Source organism: Centroberyx gerrardi, chromosome 1 (genome assembly GCF_048128805.1).
Source record: "Centroberyx gerrardi isolate f3 chromosome 1, fCenGer3.hap1.cur.20231027, whole genome shotgun sequence".
Lineage (NCBI taxonomy): Eukaryota > Metazoa > Chordata > Actinopteri > Beryciformes > Berycidae > Centroberyx > Centroberyx gerrardi.
The window spans coordinates 20,477,175-20,489,416 of NC_135997.1; the positions used below are offsets into that span (position 1 = coordinate 20,477,175).

At 44.7% G+C, this 12,242-nt stretch overlaps 2 protein-coding genes across 3 annotated transcripts; both read right to left on the bottom strand.

Annotated features, from left to right (window-relative positions):
• Positions 1-298: 298 nt before the first annotated feature.
• ccsapb (centriole, cilia and spindle-associated protein b) lies at positions 299-5,317 on the bottom strand. Of its 2 annotated transcripts, XM_078285274.1 has the most exons (5): positions 4,792-5,317; positions 4,188-4,656; positions 3,923-4,051; positions 3,126-3,346; positions 299-3,039 (listed from the first exon to the last, which is right to left on the bottom strand). In XM_078285274.1, the coding sequence occupies exons 2-5, from the start codon at positions 4,567-4,569 to the stop codon at positions 2,854-2,856; spliced, it is 918 nt and encodes a 305-aa protein (XP_078141400.1). In that variant the 5' UTR covers positions 4,570-4,656; positions 4,792-5,317; the 3' UTR covers positions 299-2,853. The 2 variants fall into 2 exon arrangements, with proteins under 2 accessions (XP_078141400.1, XP_071765524.2); XM_071909423.2 differs by having other exon boundaries at positions 4,188-5,317.
• Positions 5,318-7,130: 1,813 nt separating this feature from the next.
• On the bottom strand, positions 7,131-11,954 carry acta1b (actin alpha 1, skeletal muscle b). Its single transcript, XM_071909410.2, has 7 exons — positions 11,905-11,954; positions 10,712-10,848; positions 9,680-10,004; positions 9,041-9,202; positions 8,276-8,467; positions 7,988-8,169; positions 7,131-7,625 (listed from the first exon to the last, which is right to left on the bottom strand). Exons 2-7 carry the CDS (start codon positions 10,838-10,840, stop codon positions 7,482-7,484), a joined length of 1,134 nt encoding a protein of 377 aa, XP_071765511.1. The 5' UTR covers positions 10,841-10,848; positions 11,905-11,954; the 3' UTR covers positions 7,131-7,481.
• Positions 11,955-12,242: the final 288 nt, after the last annotated feature.

Below are 12,242 nucleotides of genomic sequence, written 5' to 3' on the forward strand. Positions count from 1 at the left end.
AATGCCATAATGGACAAGAAAAGATTTTCAGTGGAGATTTCCATTGACAAAATCTAATTACTGCTGGGCTGAGCTTTTTTAAGGCTATTTTTATGGTGTATCTGCTGTAATGGACACAGTATAGGAGACAGTGGAAGGAAAAATGAGAGAGGATGAAAAACAGCAGTCAGGCTTGAACTCACGACAATAAAAGTGCGCAGTGGCGTTTTCCTTTAAGAAACTTAATGACTCGATTGAAAGTCTCCAGAATAACGTGTGTATTTTGGCCAAGACAAACAAACCAACATACCACCGAACAGACAGGTGAAAAAGTGATTTATTTCTTAAAAGCTTTGCACCACGTCAGTCAGCCGCAGCAGTTGTCATCAAAATCATCTTAAACACATGTACACGTTAAAAGCCTAAAAATGTAAACATCACAATGTACAAAATCACACCATTCATCAGTGTTGTGACAGTAGTTATCCTTAAAGTCAGAGGTTCTTAAACTTTTCCAGTCCAGGACCCGATGATAGTAACTTTAGTCATCCTGCAGCCCCGGCTCATTCAAATCTACTGGTTATTTGTCATGTTGGAACCATTTGGGTCCAACTCATGATTTAAGGAACCTGGCTGTAGGTGTCTGATATGAGCTCCCTCTTTTCTTTGTTCCATACTCTTCACAAAAACCAGACTGTGGGATTTGCCCACGGACGGAACTGAAGTACTTTTGGTGCCTTAATCATTTGGCCGCCATCTCAGTTTCTTCTCCATTATCCCCCATTCAACTTCTGGCAAGGGATGACATGCTGGACTGAAACTTACAAGCCATAGGCAGCAGAGCTAGATAACTAACTAAACTAAACATCTACCAGTGAGTCAAAGGATTATCTTCCCTGGCCAAGAGCTATTTAGGCTTAGCGGATCTCTGCTACACACTAAATAAAACCTAGGAAAGCGTGATTTGTGATGACATCAGGCACCCGTCATATCGTCCAAACAATAAACACAGCTGTGCGGATACACTGGGAAACAGTAAAATATCTCTGCACCAAAAGCAAAATGTCTCTACAGTATTAACAGGCTGTTCACTATAAAGTTTGGTCTTAGTAATGCATCAATGAATCAGTGAATCTAATTACTACTACTACTACTACTACTGAACTATCTTGTTTGGCTACTGCTTTCTGAGATTGTCAAAATTCACCAGATCTAAAAAAACATTGGCCCTATTTAAAGCGTCACAATATTGCACAAGATTTCACAATGGCTTCTTCTCAAATCTATTGGCTGAAGCTAGTCCTGGCTTAAGTTTTCTCATAATTAGATTGCAGCATAACTTGTTAAACATTTTGTTGAAAACATAGTACTGAAAAACTAAATCATTCCACAGGGGAAGGAGACAAAATAATACTGAACTTAGAGTAGCAACAGCAAAAGAAAACATGTTAAAAAATATGTCCCCATATGAAGCGCAGGCCTAAATGTGCTGGAATGCTAACAGAGACTTCCCATCTCCTCTCCTCTCATACTGAACATCAATAACTGGAGATACAAAGGAAGAAAAAGTCTGATTTTCAACTCTGTGGCACAGATCTGATCTCCTCATGACTGTCTGAACAAGAAAACCAAGTGGTATCTGATTTCTCCCTGTTTAGACAGCCGTGAAAAGATCAGATTTATACCACAAAGGATTAAAAGTTAATTTTTTTGTCTGCTTATGTGCATAAATACAACTTTGTCTGACGCACAATACATTCACATAAATATACCAACAAACATACAGAGCATCTCGAAAATGTACGCAATAAAGCAGAAAATCCAAATAATTCACAAAATGTACTGTACAAATGAGATTTCGGCAAAGTGACAGTTCTAATTAGCACAGTGCTGTTGGTCGTGATTTAGGAGAGCATGTGTGGATTCGTATCTATGCGTGTAATATGTAATATGTACCCATGTGTTTCCTCTCTATTTTTATCTATATTAGTGGTGATTGGAGGTAATTTGGGTTTTGGCTTTACATCCATCCTTGTTTTAGTCCCACTTTTGGTTCTGCAGCATATTCAGTGATAATTTATTATGATAAAGGCATTCACTCTCAACAATGACACTTCACTTGTTATGTTTTGACGGGAAATTCAGTTAAATTACATATTATATTTTATTTTTTATTTTTCCAAGCTATGGTGGAAAAATCTTTGTGACATCCCACAACCGCTGAATGAGTATAGAGGAAACACTGTGGCATCTACAGTGCCACACAGTCTGTTCACAGTCATCAAGCGGTTTTAAAAATGACACACATCATCCATTTTCAGAAACTGTTAGCACCAGGTTGATGAATTACTGCACACACACACTTCTTCATGTAAAAAACTCACACCAAAATGTTGTTATAAAAACGTATCAAGTGAATTATATGTTATAGTCTCAGTGAGTTGATTAAAAATGCAATCGCAGTGTTATTACCATTAGATTGCATGAGTGTGGTGTTAAACAGATTAAACCACTTGAGTATGATTATTACCATAAAACACTCAGCGTAAACATGATTCACTTCGTATCACCAAACCAGTCCGGTTCAAACCGTAAACCATTACACAAACCATTAAACCTACATGAACCAGATCGCTGCAGTAAGCGATCTGAGAACCACAGCTGTGAAACTTTTAAATACACGTATTTTTTATGTGAACCAAGACTTTGTACTCAGCAGGAATACAAAACACCTGTGGTACAGCCAGGACTGTATCAATCAGTGAAAAACTTGCAATTGATTAAGCCATCTTACTCTGTAAATGCCTGTGGAAACGATCATTTTTGTGTGTGTGTGTGTGTGTGTATATGAGTGTGTGTGTGTGCGTGTGTGTCCTATCGGGAGCGGGCAGAGAAGCAGCGCATGTACTCAGTGAGCCAGGGGTTGAACTCGGGCTGAGTCAGCTGTGTTCTGGTCTTGTCCAGATCGGCAGATTTGGCTCTTCGGCGCTCGGCTCTCTGGGTCTGGATCTGGCGCTCCACCTCCCGCCTGGTCTTCGCACGGAGAGCCGAATCGTGGATCTGACAAGAGAAAACAAACAAAACTTGTGACACACAGAACAAAAGCACTAGGGACAGGCGGAACGACAGAATGACTACAGATTTACCTCTGTAGTAGAAGCTGCAGGCCCAACGTTGTGTGTCTTCCTGCCGGCCATCTCCGCATGCTTCTCCCCCGAACCGTACAGAGCAAAAGGATGTCTGCTCTCCTTGTTGTCCTCCCTGGGCTTCTGTAGTGGTGCAGGCCTGACCTGCAGGGTGCGCCAAGTGGGTTTAGAAGATTTGGAAGGTTTGGTCTGCTGTTGGCAGGAGGCTCCAGGGTCCCTCTCTATAGGAGCAGAAAACAAGGAGAGGTCAAGCAGCCTCAACATACTAGGAGCAGAAAAGGGAGAGATGGGGGGTCAAGCATCATCACAGGAGGCTGCACAAGGAGGGTCTTGCAGCCTGATAATACTGGAACATTCAAATGTAAACAAATTCATGGGAGCAAGATCATCTGCAAGCAGCTGAGAAATCAAGCGACAAGGTTTCTGTAGACCTTTGTGAACCACTAAATAGGGGTTAGAGACAGCCAGCCACTTGAGAGTCTGTTTACTGGAAGCTTCACAGTTACACTACTTGTCCGTCAACAAGCTAGATGATATTCATTTTGTGATACTCTATTGATCCCTGAAGGAAAAAATGATCTGCTTTCCCCCTCCACAGAGCTGCAGGACGGCCTCTCTGCTCACTATGTCACCCTACTGTCCATTACAGATTTTGAGATTTTCTTACTTTCATGTCAGATTTTCAGACTCACTGCCTCCTTTTCATTCTGGTCCCAAGTCCAGCATGCCTTGTGCATAAACGCAAAGCATTGAGGGATACATACTAACTCTGGACAGTACCTTCTAGATTGAATTACCTTGTTCTTGTTCCCTTTGAGGGGATGTTAACCGTTTACTGCCTCTACTGCTGGCCCTCTGCTCCTCTCTCTCCTCCTCCGCCTCCTCTGTCTCCTCTGGTACTCTCGTCTCACCGTCAACCCGGGCTCCTGAGAGGAATGAAGGACTTAATTCTCTTGGCTCCTTTGGCACATAGAGCAATATGGATACAATATTCAGTAATAGGCCTACATCCCAATATCATTCTTACAGTTTTCCTCAATCACTTTTATAGCTAACTCTTACCGTGGACTCCAGAAATCTGAGGAGACACACTCTCCTCCTCCTCTGGAAGGGGGATCTTCAGTATCGGCACTGTGGTTTTGGGCAGAGTCCCATGCTGCTTGTGCTGTCTGTCTGTCCTCTCTCCCTCACACTGCTCCCATTCAGCCTCTGTCCGCTGTCTGGTAGTCTCAGACCGGACCTGGTTCTTGCTGGGTGGAGTGGCACTTCCCACAGAGTCCGAGTCGCTGTCTGAGCCGCTCCAGAACCAGGGGTTGTGTGTGTGCTCCAGCAGCCTGCGGGTCAGCCTGTACTTCAGCATCTCCTCATAACACTTGGTGTACGTCTCCCATTTGGGATCCTTGAATTTCTTCATGTACTCTGAGCGGATCCTCTTGGTCACCATCTTTTCCCCTTTTTGAAAGAGCTCGCTCTCAGTTGGGCTTTTTGAGCTGAAATCTGTATCAGACCATGAAGCTGAAAGACTCAAACTCTGCCAATAGATATCACGGTTACACAATCAGGTCAATAACAACATGTAACAACTGCTACATAGTAAAAAAGTATTCTGATATATGTCTACCAAACAACGCCCTCTCTAATGTAACGACGTTTATTGTACACGCACCTCTGTGAATGAAACCGAGTAGGTTTCGTGACGCCGCCAGACATTTAAACCAAAATCTCGACGCCGTTAAAACCAATGGCGAAGCAGCTGGAGGCTTGTGCCGGGCGGAGAACACGCCCTCTTCCTCTCCCGGGGGGCGTTCTCCCTGGGTCGAGTAGTACAAGGTTAAGTCAAAGTTTTGCGGAAGTCACAAGCTAGGCTAACCTGGGACCTCCGCTCTGTGAACCCAGGCGGCGTTTGACTACCGTAATTTACCTGTAGGCTAGGCTAGGCTAACAGTTCTGAACAAAATATTTGCGGTCACGGCAAAAACAACGCCGTAAACACCGAATTTCCTAAATATGATGACGCCATTGTCTTGTCCTTCTCTGATTGGTTCTAGCGATCTAAACGACTCTCCCAGATTTTATGAATATTCTAAACGGCCAGCAGTCTGTATGAAATCACACCGACTGGGCTACATCGCAGCAAATAATCATAGCCTGGTTTCCTGATAGTGGAGATGCAATGATTTCTCCAAAGCTTCAATATAATCAGCTCGCCTATTCGATCGCCATTTTTGGACTAAAAACTCTTGTTACAGTGTAATACAGCTCCATTGTCTACGTTAACTAATTGTCAATTGTTCTATGATACCTCTTCACTGAAATATGCTTGTGTTATTTATAGATATGTTAATCATAAGGGAATAAGTGGTAGCTATAATCGCCTGTCTATGCCTGCTGATAGTAAATATAAGACCTTATTTATTTACAGTCTTAATTAGACTCGCATCTACAACAGAACGAGGCTTGACAGCAGAAATTCGCAGCAGCTCCGGGTTGCAAGAGTCTAATTTGGTGTACAATACTTACACTAGGTCGGATTTCGCGGAAGCAAAACAGAACAGATGGCGTTCACAGTGGTGTTGTAATCACAGTCTGCGTCCTTTAGCTCCGCCCGCTCAAGACGTTTTTAAAAAGCCAAACACACCCGCAACAGGTGGCCAAGGACTGCGAGGAATGCTGTTCTGCACTGTTTGGCTGTTAATGATTTCGTTCAGATGATTATAGAGGATATAAAGACAACATATTTTACTGTAGTTATTTAATGGGAACTATCACACCTCCAGCACATAAACAGAGGATGTTAAGGGATATAGGCGACACATTCACCTGTTGCTTATGAATTTATTAATAAGGCTTAATTGGCGACTGATGGGTCCCATATGTCCCCTTTTGGTCAAGGCTTAAAATCTTCCAGTAGGCTGTGGGATTGGCTGTTTTTGCATTTACATTGAGTTTCTGCTTTATTTTTGAAGGGGTGGGAGGAAAATGTGACTATAGGCAGCCAACGCCATTGGTGGTTTTCTAATCCTACATTTTATTCTATTATAGGCTGTTGGCAGAAGCTGGCAGGCTATAAGCGCAACAGACGCGCCCAATAGGCTCCTTGGTGAACTTAGCCCGGACCCAAACCCACACCCAGACAACCCGGTGTGTTCTCATGCATATAAGGCAGGGTTGCGGAGGGTCTGGTTTTGTCTAAAGATGGTGTGGGGCCCGGGGCAGCGTGTAGCAGGGCAGGGCAGGGCGGGCAGGCAGCTCAACGGGATTCAGAGCCGGGTGTCGGGTGTCCCGTGCTACTGATCCGCTCGGTCTAAAGCGGAGCTGCTGCTGCCTGGGCACATTCCTGGCAAGTCAAACCCGGACTGTCGGAGGGTCGCCTTTCACCGCCGCTGTCACCCAGAAGCCAACAGTCTTCTTTATTTTCTGCCTGTCACCTCCCTCATGCGGTCACTCTCTCCCTCTCACCCACCCAGCCGGAGACAGAGAGCCACCCCGGCGCCCCTATCGACCTCACTCCCATTTTTCTCCCAGACCTGGTCAGCTGGTGGATAGACTATATGTCATTATATAGGCCTATTATAGCCTAATATCTGCGCGGAGATTACCGTTAGGCTACTCAGTTTTCCATTAGGCCATAGCAACACGCCTTCATTCATCTCTCTTAGGGCTCGTTTCAGTCATGTTGGTTCATTATCCCGGTGTTAGAGGCAGTATATTTCATAGGTCTCTTAAATTAGGCTGGCTTTGATAGTGAGCTTACTGTTGCTGTACATCATGTCAGTATTTGAACCTTTAGGTGACATTCATTTGCATGATTGTGAAGGCAGAAGAATTCCCTTTGAGTGCCACCTTTTGAATGATAGACATCATTCACATTCCCAGATTTCCACTGTAATTTCCACCGTGAGCGCACCTTCATTTTAAGTGTCAAGAGCTTTTTTTCTTCTGTTTTTTACCCTTTCCCCCTATCATCCCCTCTGTTAGAAAGAAGAAACGGTGAAAAAATACCAAATAATGGACTTTAATAAATTATTAATAGTCATGTATATACACTTACATTCACATGTGTTGGGCTACATGTCGTTGTTATTTGATTTTTTTATTAATGTTTCGGGGGTTGGATGCATGGTTCAGTGTTGGTTTTCACAGCTTGTTCTCCGTGCAACACAGACAACAGACAGCTATAAAATATGCAGCTTTTAAAAGAATAAAAAATGCATAATGTCAACAGCGCAGGCAGACAGTCAGTTGACAGCAGAGTGCCGCTGTGCCGCAGAGGGTGGTCCTCCTCCTCGCTTGATCTCCAGATGGCTGGTGGTGATGATGGAGACGATGGAGAAGATGGAGAAGAAGATGGAGGATTTAGAAGCACTTCCTGTGGACAATGCTGGGGCCTGCCTCGTCGTACTCCTGCTTGGAGATCCACATCTGCTGGAAGGTGGACAGGGAAGCCAGGATGGAGCCACCGATCCAGACGGAGTACTTCCTCTCGGGGGGAGCAATGATCTGGAGGAGGAGGAGGAGACGGATTAATATGGAGGCATCACATGGAAACAGTTGCATTAAGGTGATAATACATGGCAACTTTCTGAAGGAATAGGTATAGCCAATACTGTCTTCAGCAAGGATGGGACGATTTGCATACTGAACAAAATCAATGTGGACTTTATGGTGAGTTTTAAAAAGAAAATTAGAGGGGCAAATCGTCATATTATACTCATTTAATATTTACTGATCATAGCTGGCTTGTTCAATAAATTCGTGTATGTATTTAATGAGAAACTTGTGCGTAAAATCATCTTCCATTAAGGCCCTATAGGCTAATTGTATTATATTTTTCTCATATTTGTGTGTGTTTTTATATCTACCTTGATCTTCATGGTGCTGGGGGCCAGAGCAGTGATCTCCTTCTGCATACGGTCAGCAATACCAGGGTACATGGTGGTACCACCGGAGAGCACATTGTTGGCGTACAGATCCTTACGGATGTCAATGTCGCACTTCATGATGCTGTTGTAGGCGGTCTCGTGAATACCAGCAGACTCCATACCTGGTCAGGTGAGAGTGACAAGTATTTAAAGAAGGGCTCACATCCAATTGGTCACTGTTTCAAATGTTATTGATTTGAGGGGGGAATGTATGGTCATCTCACGTACCGATGAAGGAAGGCTGGAAGAGGGTCTCGGGACAACGGAACCTCTCGTTACCGATGGTGATGACCTGACCGTCGGGAAGCTCGTAGCTCTTCTCCAGGGAGGAGGAGGAGGCAGCGGTGGCCATCTCGTTCTCGAAGTCCAGAGCCACATAGCACAGCTTCTCCTTGATGTCGCGCACGATCTCACGCTCAGCTGTATGGGGACAAGTTTATGTGTTGTTACTCAAACAGTGGAGTCCAGCTCAAACCGCACGATTTCCACATAGACTACACCTTGTGCGTAAAGGCTAAACCACGAAAGTCACATGATCAGCCTAAGTACAAATGCTGAAAAATACAAGACTGAAGGGTTCCTTTATCTTTTTTAACATGTGCGTTATTTTTCAGTAGCGTTGTTAAGCACAATGCGTATTAATTAGGCTATGACTCAGAAATAGCTAACAAAATAGCAGCAATATAATCTAGGACCATATTTGTGCATCATCCATTATGATAAATTACACAAAGTCCTCGTAGCTTTAGTTTTTGCGTCAAGCTGCCATTAAATTGAACGTTAATCTAGCAACAAAATTGTTTTGGGTCAATGCGCTGTTAATTTGAGTACTTAACTAGCACAAATATATAAGGTTATGATGATAATATATTCTAATACTGGGCCATAGATTGTCGGCCCAATAATCTGTGTTCTAGGCTGATGGTCTAATTGTTTCTCCCAATATTTTTGTTTATTTTGGAGTAGGCTGTGCGTAAAGAAGGAGGTCCTCACCGGTGGTGACGAAGGAGTAGCCACGCTCAGTCAGGATCTTCATCAGGTAGTCGGTCAGATCGCGACCAGCCAGGTCCAGACGCATGATGGCGTGGGGCAGGGCGTAACCCTCATAGACTGGGACGTTGTGGGTCACACCATCACCAGCATCCAGCACAATACCTGGAGAGAGGCAAGGCGCATCGATTCAGTAAAGACACCAAAGAGTCCTCCAAGGAAAATACACTAAATACTCTGTCCTGTCTGTGCGTAAAGTTGTGACTAAAATGGATGCTTGAAATAGCAGTTACCAATACACAGGTGTGGATGTAACTACGTTTTGGTGTAACTATTCGTTTATGTCATCGTATAAGTGCCATAAAATGACAATAAATTGGCCTTGAATGAGTCCCCGTCTGTGCGTAAAAGTTGTGCGTAAAATGGCTACATCTGGGGAAAAGGCGCATTAATGACTACTTTAATGTTTTGTGTTGTGGTTGTTAGGTACATTTACTGTTACTTTTATCTGGTAGATCTGTTAGATCACTATGAAGGCTACTGTCTGTGTTATGTGTCAGCTGTAGCTATATATTCCTGCTGTTGTTTTTAGCTGCATAGTCTGTGATAAAGTTAGCTGTCTGCTGCTGTTGTCAGTCTTACCGGTGGTACGGCCGGAAGCGTACAGGGACAGGACAGCCTGGATGGCCACATACATGGCGGGGACGTTGAAGGTCTCAAACATGATCTGGGTCATCTTCTCTCTGTTGGCCTTGGGGTTCAGGGGGGCCTCAGTGAGCAGGGTGGGGTGCTCCTCGGGTGCCACTCTCAGCTCATTGTAGAAGGTGTGGTGCCAGATCTTCTCCATGTCGTCCCAGTTGGTGATGATGCCGTGCTCAATGGGGTACTTCAGAGTCAGGATACCCCTCTTGCTCTGGGCCTCGTCGCCGACGTAGGAGTCCTTCTGACCCATACCGACCATGACACCCTGAAGGGAGGCGAGAGGACAGGAGGAGGGAAAGGTTAGCCGGGGCCGTCAAACAATCCATATAGACATAGAAAGATATGACCTTCTGGCTGAGATTAAAGTCTTTACTGTGTGGCGGGGCGCAGAAACACAGGCATGGTGACGGTTGCGTAATGTGTCAAATAGCAGCGTGGGTCACACAGACTGACAGAGAGAGAGCAACAAATTGTGTGTGACTGTCATTAAATTGTGACTAATTTAGTCCCAGGGAGCCAGAGGGCTGCATTCCTGGGTGTGAAAAGGGCGCTCTGTTGTCGCCTGATGATTTCTAGATGTACAAAAATAAATTGAATTGTTACAAAAAGACTGAAAATGTCAGTAAAATATGTTTAACGCTCTGCCAGAACTGTAAATGAACAATGGGGCTCCTCTGCCAAATTGGTGTCCACTTGTTTGAGCGAATATCCAATTCAGTGTTGTAAAACTGTAAATTGTATTGTGTTTCTCTAAGTTAGGTAACGAATAGTCTGAGATGTTCTGCACTGGGCCATATGGGAAACATTTTGAGGAAATCTAGATGTAGTTTTTTTTTGTTTCTTTGTTATCCCAAAAGTTTTGTTCCATTTACCAATTCTTATCATTTCTTCAAGAGCTATTGCCCATCTGTCTTTCCTCAACATGTTGCCCGTGTAGCCCGTTATTGCATGAAGATTTCCCCCGCTGTTTACCTGATGACGGGGGCGGCCGACGATGGAGGGGAAGACGGCCCTGGGGGCATCGTCTCCGGCGAAGCCAGCCTTCACAAGGCCGGAGCCGTTGTCGCACACAAGGGCGGTAGTCTCTTCGTCGTCACACATGATGGCTTCTGGAGCGGAAGAGAGGGGGAAAAGAAAAAGTTCAGGTCAGTAAAACTGTTTGACAGAGTGATACATGATAATGTGACAGAAATTACATGCAAAATGAAAGTTTTGTTTGCCCTTTCGCTCGTTTTCTTGTAACATTCGTTGTTTTAACTACACTCGCTGTTACTTTTGCCTATTTTCCCTACATCATTTAAATCTGTAATTTTAATGTAATTTAGGCCTATGCTTGCTCCAAATGTGTCCATGGCACACTGACAGCCGGCCATTACGCATGACAGTGGCTATGCCTACACCGCCTGTGGCCAACAAAACTCACTTAACAGCGAACAATATTGTATATATAAATTACTTTCTACTAATTACTTCCTTTAGGCTAGTCTATTAATTTGCAAACATGTCTACTTTCCTATCTGGATGTGGTCAGTCTAATGCGCTATTCTATGTTATTCTAACTTGGGAAGTAGGTCTACTGTCATAAGCTGAAGCAAAATCAATAAATCTGTGCACTCAAGTAATTCTAACAATCAGGTAAATCGATCTATCCCCACAGCCTGGCTATTCTCCCAGTAAGAAGATCATGTTTTCCTCTATCCTCTGCCTGTGTCTAACTGGGCTGAAGGCGCATGGCGTCTTGCAGCATCAGCATCTTTCCAAGGTTCAGTGTTAGAGTTAAGAAGATGCTTTTGAGGAAAATCAGATTCAATCTATCCTCAATCCCCAGGCCTGGAGATACTCCACTTGTAGAGTTTCTCCAGTCCAGCGCTGTCCAGTATTTTCTATGATAACTCTCTCAGTCTATCCAAATGCCCAGGCCTCAACTATCAACAAGTCTTTTCCTTCTCATCCAGGTTTCCTACAGCCTAGCCTATACTCCAGTAGAGTTCCCCAGGTTGCCTCCAGTGGCAGCTGGTCCTAGCTGGCCTCATACTGCTGGTCTAGCCTAATTTCTGCTCCAGCAGAGTCTCCAGTGTTGCCTCGGTTCCATAGGTAGCCTACATGGTCTAGCTTGGTCTCCAGAGTTTGGCTCCTGTGGTAGCTGGTCCTAGCTGGTGTCTTACCTTGGGAGTGTTGCTGCGGCTCGGAGTGAGAACGACCCAACCAGTGATGTTGCTGAACCAGCTACAATCCTCGTTGCTGCCCGTCCACCTTATATACCCGACCTCCACCATTCACAACCGTGGGCACTGGCCCCCATCCCGGCCCACTGCCATATTAGGCTGTTGACAGGCCGAGGAGGAGGAGGGGAGGAGGGGGCGGTGAGGAGCCGCGCCTCGCGCAGGGGAGAAGGGAACTCCATCAGGTTTCAGGAGGATCGGGAGGTGAGTGACGCTGCGCGCCCCCGACGAGGTTTTCCAAGAGAGAGAGAGCGCGCGCCATATATGGAACTGTCGCTTTG

What these genes read in the sequence shown, in the direction of transcription:
- acta1b (XM_071909410.2), bottom strand. Translation starts at nt 10,840, where the DNA reads ATGTGTGACGACGAAGAGACTACCGCCCTTGTGTGCGACAACGGCTCC. An exon ending in TCGGCCGCCCCCGTCATCAG is followed by an intron (nt 10,005 to 10,711) that starts GTAAACAGCGGG and finishes GCCTCCCTTCAG; the next exon opens with GGTGTCATGGTCGGTATGGG. An exon ending in CTACTCCTTCGTCACCACCG is followed by an intron (nt 8,468 to 9,040) that starts GTGAGGACCTCC and finishes GTCCCCATACAG; the next exon opens with CTGAGCGTGAGATCGTGCGC.
- ccsapb (XM_078285274.1), bottom strand. Translation starts at nt 4,569, where the DNA reads ATGGTGACCAAGAGGATCCGCTCAGAGTACATGAAGAAATTCAAGGAT. An exon ending in TCAGATTTCTGGAGTCCACG is followed by an intron (nt 4,052 to 4,187) that starts GTAAGAGTTAGC and finishes CATTCCTCTCAG; the next exon opens with GAGCCCGGGTTGACGGTGAG. An exon ending in CTGCAGCTTCTACTACAGAG is followed by an intron (nt 3,040 to 3,125) that starts GTAAATCTGTAG and finishes TTCTCTTGTCAG; the next exon opens with ATCCACGATTCGGCTCTCCG.